This window comes from Alosa sapidissima, chromosome 12 (genome assembly GCF_018492685.1).
Source record: "Alosa sapidissima isolate fAloSap1 chromosome 12, fAloSap1.pri, whole genome shotgun sequence".
Classification (NCBI taxonomy): domain Eukaryota; kingdom Metazoa; phylum Chordata; class Actinopteri; order Clupeiformes; family Clupeidae; genus Alosa; species Alosa sapidissima.
Genome location: NC_055968.1, coordinates 22,362,442 through 22,382,812, shown reverse-complemented (window position 1 = coordinate 22,382,812; position 20,371 = coordinate 22,362,442). Strand labels below are relative to the sequence as shown.

Here is a 20,371-nt window from a genome sequence, read left to right as displayed (position 1 = left end):
TACTATAAATACATTGTGTGCAATGTGTTTAGAAATTATGCAAGCATTTACAAGTTATTATAACTAATGTAATTTGGACAAAGTTGTGGACAATCAGCAAGTTGGACCATTAGGTTTCAATCTGAGCGCAAATTCATAGTCTCTCTGAATAGATGTCAGCATTGAAGATAATCTGATGTGTATAACAGCGTGGGCCATATGAGATGATGTTTTGAGTGTTTCTCCCTTTCAGTAATGTGGCCACAGGGAGACACTATTGATGGGGCATATATGAGTTAAAAATAGAACCCACACCAAAGATGCCTGGGCAATGTGAGGATGTGTTGAATGAATTTAGAACTTGACAAAACAGCTGAGCAGCACCTAAGCTCCCTGAGTCCTTGTTTGGAACCTGTCCCTATGCGTTTCACGTTTCCTTTGGTCTTGGATTTTTTTCTCACTGCTGACAACAGACTTCACTGCCCTGAGGCAAAGGCCACGAAGCTATTGGTCAATGCCCTCGCTTTATTAACAAAGGAGGCAGGCTTTCTAATAAAGCTCAACGCAATGACACCTACTTCATATGTCTGTTGATCCTGTCCTTTGTTTATGTGTGATAGAAAACTGCCCCTTGACACTTTTTTCAGTGCTGAATTCTCATGACAGTAACATTGTTAAAGTAGCCTACACCATGACATGCTTCAGGGACAGAGATACCACTGCCCTTGACCTGCTTTTGACCTCGCAAAACATAGGAAACAGCTGACATCCATTCATACATTCATAAAGAAATCTTCAAAACACGCTCAATGAGAACTCATGAGACTCTTCTAGTTATGGGAAACAGGATTCGTCCACATCACACAATTGACAGTCCATAAAATACTCGTGTTTACCGTGGGCTTGTCGTGCTACGACCCAGGCGCTGCTGATCCAACATAATCTCCCAAAGCCCAGTCTGGGGGACGTCTCAGTTTCATCCGAGACCAATGACAGCAGCGCAAGGCATAACTGGGCCTGTGAAATCCCCCACTCCCATTAGTTGCCCTTGACAGAACTCAGTCTTCACACCTCTATGTATGGCCTGCGGCTCACAACTGTGAACTGTGGGTGGGAAGGCTGTGATTGTAGCCAATGAAGTTACACTAGTCACAAACGTGGCATTTTTTATGTGCTGCCCACATATTTTATTAACAATGATAGGAATAAATAAATAAAAAGGGTTGGAAAAGAAGTTTCCTACAATACAGACTGTTCCGATTTTAAGTGTGTGATGTTACCAACGACAACCAAACATGAATTCAACACATCTTAAGGAATGGAATCTGAAGCGGTGACCGACAAACAACTTCACCTAAAACGAGGTCAGCAACCATACAAGATTGCAATACCTCCATCGCCATAGAATATTTCATCAGCATTCATGCATCATATCATATACATCACATGCATATTCCATACATGTTTGTATACATCCCGGTTCAGATGACACATCAGTGATGAAATAGTCTTTTCTCCACAAACTTATTTTCAGGAAGTCCGATGACTTCATGATGCATAGACAGACAGTATGATGACACCACCAGGTGAGCCATGTGACCTTGTTCATGGGAGGAGAGTTTGCACCCTCTCATATATACAGCAGTGACTCTCTTTAGACACAGGCCGTGGTGCAGACCCATTAATAGACTTCAATTACTGCACTGGCTTTAGTCGGTCAGCAAAATAGGCCTGCTCATTAACTCCATGTGGAAATTCCCCACTCTGATTAATAACACGGCTTCACATTTTGGACAATGCTGTCAGCAATAGCTGAACATTTAGACATGATATTTAAAATGAATTTATGCAGTCCACCAAAGCTTCTGCAAAAAATACTAGAAGTGTGTTTATTTTCTCTCTCTCTCGCCGATATCCACAGCGCTCTGAGCTGGTGTTATGAAGGTGCGGATTGAGTTATTTCTTCTTCTTCTTGGCATCTTTGCCTCCCTTGGCTGGCGCCTCTTCCTCCCCCTCTTTTCCAGAGGCCGCCTTGGCTCGCTTCTTACCCAGGGGAGTCTTCGCATACCAAGCCTGTGAGGACACAATGAAATGCATGTTTGCAAAGACACACACACAAAAAAAAACACCTCAGCCCAATGACAGCCTTCTTCTTCATACGTCTGATAAAAATGGATAGTTCAGGTCTTTTTTTAAACATATGCATGACTGGGCCTTTACTTTTAGAGCCTCCTCCTCATCCTGGAACACGGGGTCGATTTTGGCAAGTGGGGTGATGAACTCCGCGGCCATCAGGGGCCTCTTGGCCTGCTGCTGGATGCGCCGCTCCGTCAGAATGCTACGCACCACCTGCACCATGTGACCTTGCGTGTAACCGTCAGAGATCTTTGCCAGCGAGCTGAAGTCCAGGGTACTGGTCACCTGGCCACCGTGGTTCTCAATGAGCTGTCGCCATATCACTAAGAAAGTGGTCCGAGCTATTAGATTCTGATTTGATCATATATCAATAGAGAATGATCAGAATGTAAATGTTTATGACGTTGGTGGGAACACCTACAGTAATAGTATTTATTATACAGCGTATTACACATTGAATAGAATAAGCCATCCCATCAAAACAGACTGATATTTTTTGATAATTACCACTGAAAACGCATAATGATTGTGCTTTGAATTCATAACTTTCATGTCATATTATTCTCAGAAGAAGCCAACAAACTTATTTGACTATTTTAAAATAAAATAAAATAATAAAAGACATTTTGAATAAATGTCTTTTATCATTTCGGCAAGTTGACTCTTGACACAGCCCTAATTAACATCTGTCCAATCAAGAGACTCCTGTGTAACATAAAGAAATCCTGAATAACTTGTATATGAAAATTACCCTGATAAAGGCATAATGCCGAAACTTTAGTCGAATAAATATTGAAGCATACTGAAGTTCTGAGTGTGCCACGACACTTTTTCTTGATTCAAAGAATTCTTTACCGCCGTGAGCACCTCACAAGGTGGGCGTTTGCAAACAACAAACAAGACTTCATTTTGGCAAGTTACCATATAAAAAGCAGGATAATATATAGTCCGCTTTAGAAATAAATCCGTTCAAGACCTCCCTACTGCACAATGGGATCCAGTTTCTCCTGTCTTTATTTCTATTTCAATTCGAGAATGACTATACATACTGTAGACCAAATAGACTATATATTATCCTAATAAGCATTACATCCTCATTTTGCATACTAAATAATATCATAGTACAGTATACCAATATTGCATGCTGAAAACTTTAGCCTCTTACTATATCTGGATGCATAGTCTGGACGTGGAATGAGGATGATCTTGCTGTAGACCTTACTGAGGGCTTTTATATCTGCATTGAATGGCTCTCGAGTTGTCCCAATGATGAGGACTCGATCTTCTCCTTTGATGGTTTTCAGGATCTTTGGCAAGTCCTTCTTCAAACGCTTAGGATCTAACTGAATGAATGAATGAATGAATGAATTAAAGGGACACTTCACCCATTTACATTAAGCTTTGTATCGTTAAAAAACCCAGTCATATATGGGATATATGCCATATATATGCCAAAACTCCCATATTCCAGGAAGAAACGTTGAGCAGAACCTGACTTAATAGGGGGAGCCCATCTGCTTCTGGCTCACTACAGCTCTAATGGCAGCACACGTGCAGCCGTGGCCTACTGGTTAGCGCTTCGGACTTGTAACCAGAGGGTTGCCGGTTTCGAACCCCGACCAGTAGGAACGGCTGAAGTGCCCTTGAGCAAGGCATCTAACCACTCACTGCTCCCCGAGCGCCGCTGTAGAAGGCAGCTCACTGCGTCAGGATTAGTGTGTGCTTCACCTCACTGTGTGTTTCACTAATTCACAGATTGGGATAAATGCAGAGACCAAATTTCCCTCATGGGATCAAAAGAGTATATATACTTATAATTACTATACTTGAATGTAGAAAAATCTATTTGCTTGTGGAGCACTTTGGGTACAATTAACAGATTGGCATTAGAAGATTCCTTTGTGGTTGATAAGATATTAAAAGCTCAGAGATAAGGTGCTATGTCATTCAGAGCTTTGTAAGTAATTAACATAATCTTAAAATCAATTTTATAGGAAACAGGGAACCAATGCAGATCAGCTAACACAGGGGTGATGTGCTCTCAATGATAACTCCACATTTCTACTACATAAATGACCCAATTTAAATACACATTCATCTTCCCAGCGCTGAGATGCTCCTTTAATACGTTTCTGAGCTCAGTAAATGATTCTGTCCTGATAAAACTAAATACATTACCTCTTTTTCCTCCTTAGGCACTTTCTTATAAAACATCTTTTCAGCGTCTCCTATCCATACAACTGAGGGCTGCAAGGCTCGTGCCACCTACAAAAAATGTCATAGAGATTTCATTACTAAACATGAACACATATATAGACCCAATATTATAACACAACCAGGTCTACACTAATTGTTGTAGTATCACACATTTCAGACGTTCACCTTAAACACCATATGAAGCATCATCTGCAGGCCACTCTTGCCTGGGTATTTCCCCACCAGGTTGAGAGGTGAAAGGTCAAACAGGTTGGCACCAGTCTCTTTGCAAATTGCATGCACCAACATCTTCTTGCCCACACCTGCAGGTCCTGCAAGAAGCATGGCCTTGATCAGGGGCGCCTTCTCATGCACTATCTGAGAGCCTGTGAACGATAAGATAGATATGGAGATATCAGATCGGATGTAATAAGATAGTAATTTCTCTTGTATTAGCCACATCACAGTGTTTCCCATACATTGACTTATTTGTGGCGGCCCCACAATATCAACATTGACCACCACACAATGATTTTCCTGGTTGTACTAAATTGTGCTTGAATCTGGTTGGAGTCATAACCGCGCTGCACTAATTTGTTAAAAACTGTTGCATTCGAGTTAATTCTGCAAACCTACCACCACAAATAGAATTCTGTGGTAAACACTGCATCATGTATAAACCCTAAGACAATATGTTATACTAATAATAATATTACATAAAGTTAATTTTTAATCATAATGAAGTATGAAGAAAAGAAATGTATTCCCATGTAAAGCCCACCCCTGTGTATTAACCTCATACATGAAGATATTTTACAAAATCAATGTACAACCTTTTAAGGATCTAAAAGCCACAGAGTCAATTAACTGTAGCAACACTGGATTTAAGGGGAAATTGGAAGGATAGTAAATGGCCAATAAATGCCCTGGACATTAAAAAACAATCCAGGCAAAAAACAACTTGACATTACAAGTGAGAGTTCACGCTAGCCATTCCAAGTAATAAATTACCCATTTTATTTTCTTTATCTATTATTTTTTCTTTTCTTCTCAAGGGAAATGTTGTGTAATGCCGTTTTATGTTACACTAAAACGTCAGAAACAAACACATAACTGTCGCAGAAGACATACCCAGCGGTAGTATCCCATAGAGGGCCATAAGCTGACGCACATCTGATAGAGATGGCATGGGCTCGATGTCTGACTGCCTTAGTGTTGTTCCCAAGTAACTATAGTCTCCTGTACACAAAAATAATACAATTAACAGCTTGACTGCTAAAATATGGTGCAAGTATCAATGAAGATGATAATGATTGTTGATTATATTATTACAGTAGTGGTAGTAGTAGTAGTAGTAGTAATAGCAGTAGTAGTATCAGTTGTGGTGGTAGTAGTAGTAGCAATAGTAATAGCGGTATGAGTAGTTGTGATACCAGTATATTATGTTATACCTAAATAGTTCTTAAGTTTGACATCATCTGCCTGCTTCAGGAGCCCCTGCTGCACTAGCTCCTGAAACAAGGACTCCATAGTCCTAATATATAAATATATATTTAATACAGGAGCTTCAAAGAAACAGACTTTCAATGACAAAAGCATACCACAAAAAAATCATGTATGTGGTAAAATCATCAATTAATATAATTTCACCACTAAAAAAAACTGAACACACCTATCTGCTGTCAAGTCCTTGTCTTTCTTTTTCTTCTTGGCACTTTTAGCTCCTTTCTTTTTCTATGTGAAAAACATGCATAGTTATGGTCTTTTGATGGATGCACACATTACATGTACAAAAAACAAACATACACAAGGAGATGCAGCCCTTGCAGACATAGCACCGGAGGTCAGGCTCTTCACTGGCTTGTATACCTTGGCATTCCCCTTGGCCTTGCCACCCTTGTCTTTGTCCACAGCCAACTTCCAATTAGCCAGTTCCTGTCTCATCAGCTCATCCACCTGAGTGAGCAGCAGAGGGAGAGGGTCCGTTAGTACTGAGCGACTAGGCGCGAGGATAAGTAAGAGGCATTTGTTCTCATAAGCCGAGCCAAGCCAAGCTTCCTGAGCCCTTCCTCTTGGCATAACTTTATCTGCCTAATGCTTTATCGGCCAGGCGTTATTGGCGGAGTGGTGATGCGCAGCAGGAGGGGTGGAAGAGAGTCGGTCCTCCCGTCCTCACCTGGAGTCGGATCTCTGCCTCCACCTCCTTCCTCTTCTCCTCTTTGATGAGCTCCCCCTCGTGCCTCTGGCTGAAGTTTTTGGACTCGTCCCGATTCTGCCACACTTCTGCGAGCAGTGCGGGACACACAACTTTGATTAAAAACACTCTTTTTACACACACAAACAGGAGGGTGCTTTAAGATGTATTTGTTTTGTCATCAGTAAGTCAATACCACAAATACCATTATAAGTTTTCTGTCCAGCTTCAAGGTCTTCCAGAAAAGCCGACGGCAGCATCTTCAACCCCGGCTCTTCCTCCTATAATTGCATGCAGGCAGTTAAGAGCTACTCCCTGCCAGGACCTGGTCCTCAGGGACCCCTGTGTATGCTGGCTTTCAGCACCAACTTTAATCCCCACACAGTCAACAATACGGTACGATCACACAGCCTGCGAGCGTGTATCCACCTCTTCTCCGCCTTTTCCCTTGTCTTTCTTTGCTTTATCCTTCTTTTCCTCCTTTCCCTTGGGCTTTTTGTTGGCATCCTCTTCCTCTTTTGCCGCCAGCTCCTCCATTAACTTAAACAAGGGCAGATGATTTATTGTGAGCCATGCAGGACAACAAGCACAAGCACCAATTTATGACAAAGCAACAGCGTGAGGGCAGTTAACATGATTCAGGTGTCCTGCTGGTCTCAGTCGGGGTTGAGCGAAGCCGCCCAGTGTTGGTCAGCTGTATGTATTTATATCTTCAGCTTTGGAATACATTTTGCCTCAATTACAGTAAATCACCTGTGTATTAAGAGAGCACTAGCCCACTGTAAAAATGACAAGACATATTAAAACCTGCTGTGGAGTTTTCTCAGCAAAAATAAGAGCCGAGCCTCCATCTTCCTCCTCTGGGTAGTCAGGAAAGGAGCCTGTTGCATCGCTGTAAAACAAGGACAAGGTACTGTTATACTTCTAAAAAGAGATCTTTGTATTGACGTGTATTTAACAAGCAAACTTTCAAACCGTGAATTAGCAAATTATTAATTAATTAGCAAATTATTTAATCTTCATCTGAGCATCCTTAAGTTCAAGTCGGAGTTATCAGCATTTTGCCTCTGCCAGTTGAGCTAGTAGGGGAATGGAATAACTGAATAAACACAGATTTCAAGTCCATGACAAAGTATAAGTCTAAACCAGTGTTTCTCAAACTTTTTCAGACCAAGGACGACTTAACCAATAAAAAAACCTCAAGGACCACCTAGCTAAAAAAAGGACCTACAACAGTAGGCTATATTACACAATAGACCTACTCACTGAACAACCTTGCTTATTGTCTTTGCACCTTGCTTAGAGAATTCATATGATTTAAACTGGCATAGCTTACATAGGCAGTGTTGCAGAACTGTTTGGATACAAGTTGATTCAATATTGCAAATAACTCATCTATATTATATTTTACGTCTGCTCGCGGACCACTTGGGATAGATTGCGGACCACCAGTGGTCCCCGGACCACACTTTGAGAAACACTGGTCTAAACAATGCTCAGTATCTCACTGGCATTCAATGAACCACTGGCGAATCTGGTCTTTCATGGTCTCCTTGATGTCAGGGCCCTCCAGGTCTCGGATCTTGTCTGTGATGGTGGTGATGGCTTTGAGGTAGTCCTCCTCGTACTCGCTCTGCTTCTGCCGCCGCCGGGCCTTGTTGCCGTACACCGCAGCGGCATAGCTACATGGCTGATTCGTCTGTGCACCCATGACCTACAGAGAACATTTTCAGAGAGAAGAATTCAATGGAATTCAGATAAATTCCATGGAATCCAGTGGCATGGGGACATCATTGTAATATTTCACAGGCCTAGGCTGTTTGGCAGGGCTTTGTTATCAAAATAATACTTCTGCATTGGTTACTTATCAATAAGTTAGTCTGGCCCTAGAGGTTTTCAATCATGCATACATGCCTGCATTCCTCAAAAGGGAGTTCACAACTTGGGTTGTCAATCAATGGACAAAAATGGTGAACTAAAGTCAAACAAAGATTCTGTCTAAAAATAAGTGTAGAGCTCCATCTACTGGCAGCATGGACCACAAAACTGAGAGAAAAGGCAAAGTTTACATCTTTGACTGATGGTCAGTCTCTGCTTTTGGTTGATGATGAATGAGGCTTAAGCTATAGTAACAAAAAAATTAACCTGTGCCGACTATGTCATTTCAATTAATTTGATTCAAAATAAATAAATGTAACCTAAATGTAATTTAGATGTATATAAAAAAAATCTCACCATGCCCAAAAATATCATCTCCTCTTCACGTTCCCTCTTGGTTTTCTTCCTTTGCACAAAACCTTTCCACACCTATGAGAAATGGATCTACATTAAATCCCGCTTGAATATGTTTTGCTCTCACGTTACGACTATGAAAATCTCCCATGTGTTGCTAAATGTGTAAGTTATGTGAAGTAGCTGACAGACTAACATGCCTTCTGAATTCGAACAACCGCCTGGTCGATGGCGTCTGCGCCCAGGTTCCGGTCCTTGGCCCTCCTCTGTCGTTCCTCATCGCGCTGGATCTGTCTCATAAACTTGGCACGCAGTCTGCCCTGCCTGGCCCTCTCGGCAACCTGGATCACCCTAATGGCCTCCTCCAGGCTCAGGGTCTGGTCTCTTATGGGCTAGTAAGAAAAGCAGCATGAGGTTTGGGATATACAGTAGGCTAGACAGTTTTGCATGGAGAGGTCACTTTAAAAGTATGTTAGAAAGAATCATGATTATGACTATGCCCCCAGAGTGTAGCACTGTAGCTGCCTGGCTACTCTAGCTGTTGGCTGCAGCAACTTAAACTAGGTAGCACCAATTTGTTTTTTTTATTAAAGTGACCTCGAAAAACAGAGATCTATGTGAAAAATGTCCGGAATTCTCCTTTAAACTCACTTTATGGTTGTCCACCACTCCCATTATGTCCAGGATGTCGGAGAGCATCTTAGCTCTGTCCTGCAGCACTTTTTTCCGTTCACTTATGAAATATTTCGGAATGGGAATCTCAATGGCTTCCTGAAAATAATAACAATGACATCAGTGTAGTATAAAAAAGCATGTAGGCCAGAAGTAGGCCTGAAGTGTCAGATCAGACTGAGATTTAATAATACCATATCATTGGACTTCTGAATGTCTGAAAGTCTGAATGTTTTCTATGTTCACTTTAGCCTACTCACAGGTGTCAGTTTTAAGTCTTGAATGACATCATCCATGTAGTGATACTCAGAAAACTCTTTCTCCACCATCTCATTTTTTAGTTCCACCACCCGACCCATTACACCATCAAGGACTTGACGAATCACGCGTTTTTTCTGAGGGTGTGTGATCTGGTCATAGGCCTCTTCAATGCGTCTAAAAATTTGAACATAACGCACATACAGAGTAGCCAGACGTTGGTAGAAGACCACTCTGTCCTTCTCCGGACGTGCTGGTTGGGCAGGGAGCTCCTGAATTAGCAGGCTATTCAGCTCAAAATGGGCATCAGCCCAGAGTTTATTGTACGTGCTGGAGGAATGTAAGATAAGAGAAAAGGGGAATTAACTGAGGGAAACTGACAATGTTAGCGAAACTAGAATAATAGGTCAAATAAACGTTTTACATTTTTGGGTAGCTATTCATGACTTTCAACACAACTAGAGTTGGCCAAACATTTGCACACGTAGACTACTGAATGTCCAAATTGCACTACAAACACTGATCATAATAACTAAGGCTAACGTTACTGGCAGCTAGCTAACATGATATTGAGCTAAGAGTAACAATAGCTTTGCGTTCTTCACCAGTCAAGTCTGTTTGCTAAATACTGACCTGTGAGACATGGCCAGTCTCGACAGCTAACAAAAACACCTTTGATAAAGCGCTGGTTGCCTCCTTTTGATTTAAAGCTGTTTTATGTAGCAACACTAAAAGAAAAACTCCTCAACAGTAAACGAGTGAACGTCGTCTCCTTGGATACCAGACGCATGGGAATGTGGATCAGGTGTCAAGACTGTGCGTGCACGCACGCCACCCACCCATACTGGTAGTTGCAGCCTTTTATGATAAGTTTACTTTTTCTTTGAGTGTTGTTACTAGTTATCTATAGGCTACAATCAGCCACGTACCTACACAATAACAACAGATTTATTTGCAGAGAATACTATAAAAAAAAATGTTGCCATGCATTAGTGGGCACGTGGCTAAAAATAATCTACCAACTAACTTCGAGAAGTTTTAGAAAATTAGGTAACGTTGAAAAAATGAACAAGCAAGCGAACGAACCTATTTTAGCAATGAACGAACCTAATCCCATCGTTGTGACCAACCAGGAAGAATAAACTAGGCTATCTAAACATCTGGAAATGGTACATTTTCAATCATCTTTATACTACTTACTGAATGGAGCGCGTGGCTGGCCCATTCATGGCCTCGCACTGATGGCTCCACTGGTGTTCTGCACCTGTCCAGAGAGGCGTGCTATATAGCCTACTTACATAAACGAAAGGTAGGCCTACATTTAAAGGTGAAAATGATTAGGGTTTGTCTTAAAACAACTCAAACATATCATTTTCTATTCCCCTCACACTTGTTACCTTAACATTAAAAGATAGAAAAAAAAGATTGAAATGTGGTGTTCAACGCCCTTGTCTACACCCTAGGCTTGGCATTAGCCTAATATTGCTCAATGAAGTGTTGTATGCCCACGATATGGGGAAACCATGTGTTCCCATCAAGAAATAGAGGCTATAGGAAAGAAAAGCGCATACCAGTGAGGCAATCGTAGCCTAAATTTCCACAGACCAAGTAGAACACACCCGAGCTCTCCAGGATAGCACATATTCCCGTACTTAGTGCAGTCACAAGACCCGAACATCCATGAACAAAAGCATGACACGATGGTAATAGGTCAGCTTGGCTATAAGCCGCTGTGGACTGCGTAGCCTATAGCTTTGTAGAGGTCCATGTTTTCCACCTGTCAACTGGAGAGTTAATTTGGAACTATGGATACCAATCGCAGCGTTTGCGCTGTAGTATTCTTACTTTCAGTGGTCTTTCAATTGAAATAAATGAAGAAAGAAGTGAAGTCACTTTTATGTGTAGTTTCGTGATGTCTTTGGACCAAAAGGAGGGGCGACTGACAGAGGGAGCGAGCTGGAAAAAAATCTAAACGAAAGATGTCTACTTTTGCCACCCACCTGAAATCGATAGTGTTGCATTCAAGAACCTCACACTGAACGTATAAAAACGGGACGCATGTGCCCAGGAAAGATACGACTCACAGAAACCTGTTGCCGACTTTCCGTTGGAATAGCATTTTTGAAGACTCAACAATATTCTGCTGCCATCAATTACGTAGGCTACTCGGAGCGCACAGTATTTGACGACAGTGAATCGTGTAAGTTGTGACTGTAAAGTTATTGTTATAACCTACAGACACTTCGCCACTCTCGTAAGCACATTTCCAATGTTCATCCATACAACAATAGTATAAATTTAGTCTTTGACTAATATAATTAGGCTACACCTTTTGGGTTTCTTGGATAACACAATGCGCAATCGACTTAGTTATTGTAGGAAAATGTAAACACATAAGTATTTGGACCTTGCAGTTACTCCCTGGCTGGATATTTTGGTGGCTAAATTACTATGTTTAATGTTCTAGTCAACAAAGATGGTCCTGATTTAAATATAATACTGAGTTACAAGTTCATCGGTGTCACTTTGTAAGTTTGCACTGCAGCCTGCTCATATGTGAAAAATGTTTGTGAAATGCTCCCTAATTTATTGTGTTTGTTAGGCTGGAAAGCCATGCAGGCGGAGAGGAAATGGCACATACTTTTGAGTATAATCATTATGCTCATTACTTCGAGCCAGTGCATGGACAGCAAGGAGGCGAAGCTGAAAGAAAGAAGAACACTGTTGGATTTAATCTTACAAGTAATTGGCGACAATCAACGGGACAAGCTCGCCTCCAGACGCATCACCAGTGGCCTATTCTCTGTACCTCAAGACTTGAAATTTTCCTCGCGTGAAAAATCCTCATACTTTCCCAAACAAGACAGAAGCAGACCAATAGGTAAGCAAACGATGTTATCGTTCATGGCATGTTCACAAATTCCTTGTAGGATTGTGTTAGACTTGCTAAACTGCAGCCAATAGCCCGGAAGAAAGACACTGAGATATTGTTGGTTTTGACACATTTGAGTCTAAAATCCAACTTAGGCTAACTGTGCACTTTAAGCACCAGCAGCTATAGGGTCTCATCCAGACATTTCAGCGTTAGAAGTGCTATTATTGTGTGTGTGTGTGTGTGTGTGTGTGTGTGTGTGTGTGTTCAGCATTTAGTCATGCACCACATTTGATGTCATCATTTGATTTTTAACGTGTTACATGAAAGTCAGACGAAGGTACAGATCTTTACTCAAGTATAAAAAGATTAGTAGGCCTACTTCATGCATATGTCATACCTGGACTTTGTTTTCTACACATTTGGCATACTCTTAATTACACATCTAAGGAAAGCTCTTTTGAGTTGGTTTTACATAAAGCATCATATGACCTGATCTGAGAACAGCCTCCTTCGGAATTCTGGATAGAAATATGTACTGCATACCACAGCTGTAGGGACGTTTCATGCTATTTACAGTGTATTGCACAATTTTATCCTTAGTCAACAACATTAAAGAGTTGTACCATGCACTACATTTAGGGAACACATTTCAGGGGCACTATTGAAGTGTCAGGACATGTTCTGGGAACTGTCATCCAGGAATTGTATTTTCTAAACCAGATAACCATATCGTTTAGAAACATAACAGCTTGGTCCAATGGGTCTACATAAGAGATACAGCAAAATAACTGATCAGAAGACGCCTACAATGCATCTTAATGAGAAGACAAACTGCAGCCACATTTACCTGTTCAACTTAAAATGTAAAGTAAAGTGCAGCGAGGTGCAACTGTAGGTTCCATTCAATTTAAAACTGATTTTGTCTGTGGCTCCAAGAGAAGAGAAAAGAAGTCCATATTCTTAAGGAAGTGAGCCACTTTGTGTGCACTGGGATATTCAACAGGTTAGACTTATACAGAGAAAGAGGAATAAAGCATATGTTATATGTGTGGCATGTGAGCTTGTATCACTCACTGCTCATATGAGTATGATTCCAATACAGTTTGAATTGCTATATAGATTACAGCAGTGTGTTGTCACACCCGTCACAGGAGGTGTGAAAGCTTTGATGTCACATCCATGTGAGAATTAGAATGGACACTAAGGCGTTGCATAACAACGTATGCTGAGTGGATTTTGGCCAACTGGAAATATGTCAACATATTGTATTTGCCAGAAAACTGTTATCATGTTCTTAGTGCAGGACATGTCTGTCAGTTTGGTCTTGTTTAAAAAGGATGTTGGAAGTTGTTCTTCACAATGCAGTGATTTGACCATAAGGTCTATGGACTGTTGAGCCATATTTAAATTGTGCACACTGTAGCTTTCATAAGTATCCCCACATGGTCTTGTGAATATATGTATTTGTCTGCTTAGATAAAAAAAATCACACATTCCCAGATAATTGTTTTTCTAATCCTGTTTATTACATGTATGTACAGTACGAACTGTACTGAACCTTTCCTGTTTCCATTCAAAACTAGGTTTACAGTACAACTAGTCATCCAGTCATCTACGTATTAGTCTTACATAAGTTTTAGTGTGGGTACAGGGACAGGTTTTATGATGCTAGCAAATGACATAAATGGCTCACTGTATCATAATCGGCTGGCTAACTATAAACTGATTTGTGTTCCTTAGACATGCCTCTGCATTATACTTTGTATGTAATGACACAGATTATCACAGATTCATACATCATATATAGAACCTGTTGGCTATCCCTTTGTCTAGGAGCTAAAATTAGCTGAGGCGTGGAATTATGTCTCTGACACTGATAAGCATTACATTATTGTAAGCAATAATCTCCTTACTGTGTTAGCTCAAACACATCTGACAACCATTTGCTCTGCCTGTGTGGACAGTGTATTGGGGTCATCTTGGCTGCAGATTATTATTATGGAAGACCTCATTCATACATATTTAGTGTGTCTGAAATGGAAGTTGTAGTTGTGAAGAGACAGATTTGACATGTGTGACTGGTGACATAGACAACAGTTGCCTTACTCATTATGGCATTATAATGTTTGAAAATCAAACACATTATAATGTACAATATATATACACCCCATGCTCAATATCTGTATTGCCAAGATTGGATAGTTACTTAAAATAATGTGTGACTTAATTGTAACTAATGAAACTTCTCAGGTAGCATATATGTTATTGTATGGTTTATTTGCTTATTGTCCCTGGGTTATGGGAACAATGATAACAGTGTTGAACTTTTCTCTTCTAGAGGTTGTCCCAAGAGACACAAGCCTGAAAGACAGGTTCATAAATCATTTTACAGGTAAGCAAAGGCTTCCAAATCAATACAGTAGCATAACTATGATGTCCACATGGTAATCCTAGGATAAACATGGAACAGTTTAAATGCTGGGAAGAAGCAACCTGAAAGCGATCAGTTGTTAAGACATTTCCTCTGGAAACCTGCACATGGTCCATGCTCCAAAGCACCCTGGCAAGCACAGGGAAAGTTCTTTGGGGGCTCGTGTGGAGCTGGAATACTTTGCTTGTCCCAGCCATGTGTATGAAGGAAAAGTATGTCTAAGCCTCTTATTTGTCTCAGGATCTGTGTGTAAAACCAGACCAGGCAGCTGGAATTGGTGTGAAAATCCATTCTCCGGAAGCTCGCACAAAGAGGCAGCGAGTGCCTTGCAGAAATCATTAAGTCCCTTGCCCTCATGTGATGTCATGCCATGCATTTGCACCCTTTTCTTATTGGGTCAGAGAGCTTAATTAACATCTGAATTATTACCAAACACAATCAAAGTCCCCAAAGAATATACACACTAGGATTCTCATTTTTCCTTTATTAAAGCGGAGATCTGCAAAACACATACCCGTTAGTAAAGTTAACAAATAGATATAATACAAGGTTGCAATAACAAATTGTCCAAGGAACAAATTGTCCACCTGTCTGTGAGAAAGTAGAGGTGAATGTCTGAAATGTAATCCTGATTAGAGTTTCTTTTTCTCAAGCAGGACCAGTGAAGTTCTCATCTGAGTGCAGAACACATTTTCAGAGACTTTATTACAATACAAGGGATTGCTCAAGACCAGCATGTAAGTCCACCACAACACAGACACATTCCTATTCAAGTCGTGTTATACAAACTTCAACCTCTCCCCCAACAGACCCAAAATAAGAATATAATAATGCTGATTCTGTTGGAGCAATATCAGTAGAAATCAGTGTCAAAGTCAGCATGAAATTCCAGTTGTTTGATTCGGTATCATCATGGAAAGTTTATGAAGCGAAAGAAGGCACAGTTTACCAAAAGCATAATAAAAAATATATAATAAAGCTAACAAAAACCTCAGTGAACTTGGAGCGCTGGAACAGGCCAGATGTCTGTGAGGAGAGCAGCTGCAAATTTCCTCATAGGTCTATAGGGATTCCCACCATCACTAGAGTGCCAATATACTCAATCAGGTGTGATAGAGATTGTTTGCATGTAGAGAAAACATCTTGGATGTAACAATCTCTCTGCAAGAACAGAATGTATAGATGTAAAGAAATGCTACAGTTTCTTCTGAAACCTTTACCACATTGACCATACAATGACCATGTATCAATCATATTATTAAGTAGATCAACCCCTGACACTGATAAAGCCAAAGTGTAATAAGTACAATTACTTTTCATCCCTTGTGATTTAAATGCCATGTCATGACCTCTGTGACCTCCTAATCACTTTATTGATACTATATGCACTATAAGCAACTAGCTCAGACTCAGTTGCTAAATGTGTCAGGGTTGGCTGCCTTAAGCACCAACTGTATTGTGGATTATTTTCTTTAATAATCTGCCTAGTCTCAGTCACCACAAAGGGTTTTAGAGCACTGTTTGTGTGGACCTTTACATAACATACTTCTGAAATGGCTTGCAAAATAATACATGTCTGTTTATTGTATCTTTTTGCTTGACTGTGGCTCTGAAAGACATACGATACATTTATTCCACTTCTCCATTTACTGAGCATACAGAGGACAGGGTCATAAATGCATTTTCCCCCTTGCAACAAAATCTTAAACATTTCATCATTGCACTGTGGTATGTCATTAGTCTAGATGGCAAATCTAGTTTGCGGAAACAGCCACTTTTCGCCCATCAACTATGATTTTCTGACAGCAACTAACTCCATTATTAGTCATGTCAGAGAGACCCACCCAGTGAGTCTGGACCTTGCTGTCCACTGGCCTCAAGGGTGCTGTCCGACATTGCAGAACCTTGTTGATATGTATCTGTTACAAACTGTTGGTCTTTTGTTTGAACGTAGCCCTCCTACAGTATGTTAAGATATTTGCTCTCTTGGATCAAGCCCTCTGAAATTCTCTGTTGTTTGTACAATAATTGTGGGAAGTGTCTTTCCAAGTTCTCCTTTTGTGTCATGGGAGTATTGTGACCGGCAGAGGTCTTGGATAAACATAGGAGGCACCTAGAACACCAATTATGTACATTTAAAGTAATACTAGCTCAAGAACACGTTTTCCGCTTTTGATATTTCTCTTTGTTTTTAGTAGATTTAGATATCATGCCACTCTATACCAAAGAGAATCCAGGCCTACAAAACACTCTTAGTTTCAGGACACTTCATTTACTGTTCTGGTGCCTGCTGAAAGCCATTGGCAACAGGATTGGCATACCACCCTCAAGAGTGAAAAGGGAACAGGGAGAATGACAGCATTTCTTGGACTGCAAGACAGTAAGAGAATGATGGGTGGGGCAGATTTGTTTAGAATCTGTGTCTCACTTATGAAGCGTTATGAATTTCCGCTCGCCAAGAATCTCACCTTATTGAGCAAATAAAGTATGGCACCGTTCCCTCCCTCCTCATACATGGAATACATTGTCTAGCCTCTCACCATGTGCTAACATTCTTCTCCATAACGGGAAACTAGGAACAGACCTCATGATGTTATTGGTAGTTAAGTATTCCAGTTCAGAACTGAGCCAATGCTGCTGAAAAAGTATGGAAATGGGTGAACTGTGGGAACTGACTCTTTTTTGTCATTCACAGACTACAAAAGATGTGCAAGATTGCTAACGCGGCTAGCATTGAGTCCGCTCTGTACACAGTCGTAAGTGTTATGCATGTAAGTACCAAAAAAACTGATTCTCTGCATGCCATTTAACATGTCAGACTTAATTGTGTATCCATGAAAACACTTAACACTTAAAAGACACAAACAAAACATTAAATCATGGGACTTTTTGATGTTGGAAACATTGGGCATACAGTTCCAATTCCAACAACTTTTCAAAGATCGAAAAAGCCAAAGCATCACATCACAAATTAGCTGATAACACCGCACTTGGGGGTTCTTTCTTTTGTTAGATCTGTGAGTAATTATCACAAGCTTGGTGAAATCTTGAGAATGAATTGCATGTAATATCACTTTAATAAGAGCCATGTGTTATCTATGTTTCTGGGTTGCTTCTTCGGCTTAGGGCTTATCCTGCATAAACAAAAATCAGAGCTAGTATTAAGTACAAAGACTAACACAGTGCCTTGTAAGAAGTAAGCCCCCCTCTTCAATCTGTTTTATATGGACATGTCTGTCTATTTATAACTGAAACCAACTCTTTGCCCTTTGCCAAAGGACTTAATAGCAGTTCAGAATAGCAAGTGAGTGTTATCATTTGGCAAAGTTTCATAGGATCCATGTTTTAGATAAACCCCATTTTGAGACAGAGGAGAGAGTGCCGATGAATACTGTTCCCGGAATCAGCACTTACACATTATCTCTAATAAGCTATTCATTACTCGTACTCTTAAACAGGGATTTGATTCGCTGCTGAGGTGCCAGTGCATACCACTGATTTCTATTATTACTTAAAACCCACAGAGCTAGTGCTCCTCTAGGCCTTTCTCCGTGTAAAGAGCTGATTATTGTGGAGTTCTGTGGAGCAGTGGGTTGGGGTTATCAGTAAGTGATCTGATGGCATGCTATGCAGGTTCTCTAAGATAGCCAGCCATGCACTGCAAAGGTCATCGCAGCAAGTCCATTTCTAGTTTATGAACAAAGTCCAAAGTTTTACGTGTTGTTTTTATTAATGAATGATGATCTCCGTAATAGCAATAATATGCATGTTTAAAATGTTTAGTATGACAACATAGATTTCCACATCAAATTTTCTCGCCATTTCTTATTGTCATAGAAACCAATGACAATACACCTATGATACCTCAAACCTATGAGAATACACCATGTAGTGTTGCAAGCTATGAGAAATCAGGTTTGTGTTTGTGCCCTAACCAGGTTCAAGACTGATGGAAGAAGGGACTGGTTTTTCTCCAAGGAAGTGCCTTCAGATGCCAACATTTAACTGTTGTCATATCTGCATTCAAATTGTATTAGTTTTTTTATTGTTGTTCCATTTTTTGTTCCATATTTTTACTGTTATGATTGGTGTTAATATTCAGATGCTTTTAAAATATAGTTTTATTGAGCACTTTTGCTTTTTTATATCATGGATCTTTAAAAATATTAATTTAACATTCAGTCCACTATTTATTGAAATGTTATGTAAATAGTAGTTCATGATTATGACAGAAATATACTATTTAATTAACTCATCAAACTTGTTTTCCTTAAATGTGCTGTACAATTTTTGTTTCCCTAGCACACTATGATTCCAAGGTTATTTGCTCTGTAAATATATAATTCTGACAATGACCAACCCTGGTCTTATATTTGTTTATGTTGCTGTCTTTGATTTTCTTTGGCACTTACAGAGCTGGTTTCAAAAAATGAAAACGTATAATGTGCGAATTGGTATGGTTGGAGATAATGCACTGAGATTTTTAAACAATAAAGGACATATTCGTGCACATTCCATTTGATACGGCCATCTGCACTCCTTATATTCAGATTCTCCCAAAGGTAAATATTCTTTGTAAACTCGGCCTTGTAGACCTTATTCTTCTTCTGATTTGTTTGACCATTTCTTGCATCAACTTGCTGAATGATAGAGTAGTGTGTGGAATGGGACACTGTTTAATCAGCTGAACAGAAAGAAAATGAAACCATTGGTGAATGTACATAGAGTGGTCTGGACAGAGGAAACAAATGTCAAGTCTTGGTTAAACCGAGTTTTTCCACAACAGCTTCACTTTCTAACATTTCACTCGACACATTAGCAGAAATGTTTTTGTCCTGTTTTGGCTAGTTGTGGCTGAAAATCCTGAATTCTTTAAATACCCATCAACCTCATTTGAAGATGGGAATGAAGAGAATTATACTCTTCATTATGAACCATGGTTGAATTCAGCTTTTCAGGGGGATTTCAAAACAGCAGGCAACGAACATTCTCAGGGGGACCACAAACTCAAAGTTTCTCAACTTCCTCTCTCTCTCTTTCCCTCAAACACACACACACACACAAAGCAACTTTTAAACTCTGACCCTATGTACTTCAGGGCTTTGCTCATTCAAAGACAATTACACGGCTTTAATTGTTTGATAAATAGTTTAATCAAGCAATATTTTCATACTTCTCTGTAAACAGAGTTTGTTGAAACAAATTTGAAACGGAACACTTCCTGATAATTGAATAATATTGTCCCTTCTCTGAACTGCCATAACTGAGTCATAGCCAGGCATTGAATAAAATCTGTCTTGCATGTTGCATAATTGTGTCCTCAGAACAACTCTTATTGGCTCTGATTTTTAATATAGGGGGACATTAATTAGTACTGTCAATCATCCCTGGTTCATAT

At 40.1% G+C, this 20,371-nt stretch overlaps 2 protein-coding genes across 4 annotated transcripts; one reads left to right on the top strand and one right to left on the bottom strand.

The window, feature by feature from the left end:
- Positions 1-1,842: 1,842 nt before the first annotated feature.
- zgc:153738 (uncharacterized protein LOC558115 homolog) lies at positions 1,843-10,456 on the bottom strand. Of its 2 annotated transcripts, XM_042057673.1 has the most exons (19): positions 10,301-10,455; positions 9,670-9,997; positions 9,389-9,508; positions 8,938-9,129; positions 8,741-8,812; positions 8,014-8,219; positions 7,313-7,397; positions 6,935-7,045; positions 6,711-6,786; positions 6,488-6,594; positions 6,181-6,267; positions 5,984-6,045; positions 5,763-5,845; positions 5,443-5,550; positions 4,498-4,697; positions 4,294-4,380; positions 3,281-3,458; positions 2,200-2,438; positions 1,843-2,052 (listed from the first exon to the last, which is right to left on the bottom strand). In XM_042057673.1, the coding sequence occupies exons 1-19, from the start codon at positions 10,309-10,311 to the stop codon at positions 1,936-1,938; spliced, it is 2,469 nt and encodes an 822-aa protein (XP_041913607.1). In that variant the 5' UTR covers positions 10,312-10,455; the 3' UTR covers positions 1,843-1,935. The 2 variants fall into 2 exon arrangements, with proteins under 2 accessions (XP_041913607.1, XP_041913608.1); XM_042057674.1 differs by lacking the exon at positions 2,200-2,438 and having other exon boundaries at positions 10,301-10,456.
- Positions 10,457-11,412: 956 nt separating this feature from the next.
- alkal1 (ALK and LTK ligand 1) lies at positions 11,413-19,473 on the top strand. 2 transcript variants are annotated; one of them, XM_042057756.1, is made up of 6 exons: positions 11,413-11,867; positions 12,270-12,548; positions 14,881-14,934; positions 15,630-15,710; positions 17,669-17,744; positions 18,912-19,473. In XM_042057756.1, the coding sequence occupies exons 1-5, from the start codon at positions 11,726-11,728 to the stop codon at positions 17,731-17,733; spliced, it is 621 nt and encodes a 206-aa protein (XP_041913690.1). In that variant the 5' UTR covers positions 11,413-11,725; the 3' UTR covers positions 17,734-17,744; positions 18,912-19,473. The 2 variants fall into 2 exon arrangements, with proteins under 2 accessions (XP_041913690.1, XP_041913689.1); XM_042057755.1 differs by having other exon boundaries at positions 15,627-15,710.
- The last annotated feature ends 898 nt before the right edge of the window (positions 19,474-20,371 follow it).

Coding starts and splice junctions, on each gene's coding strand:
- alkal1 (XM_042057755.1), top strand. CDS start 11,726: ATGTGCCCAGGAAAGATACGACTCACAGAAACCTGTTGCCGACTTTCC. Junction 14,935..15,626: donor GTTCATAAATCATTTTACAG/GTAAGCAAAGGC, acceptor CTTTTTCTCAAG/CAGGACCAGTGAAGTTCTCA. Junction 15,711..17,668: donor GGATTGCTCAAGACCAGCAT/GTAAGTCCACCA, acceptor TGTCATTCACAG/ACTACAAAAGATGTGCAAGA.
- zgc:153738 (XM_042057673.1), bottom strand. Junction 8,813..8,937: donor CGGTTGTTCGAATTCAGAAG/GCATGTTAGTCT, acceptor CATTTCTCATAG/GTGTGGAAAGGTTTTGTGCA. Junction 7,398..8,013: donor CAGTGGTTCATTGAATGCCA/GTGAGATACTGA, acceptor CTTGTTTTACAG/CGATGCAACAGGCTCCTTTC.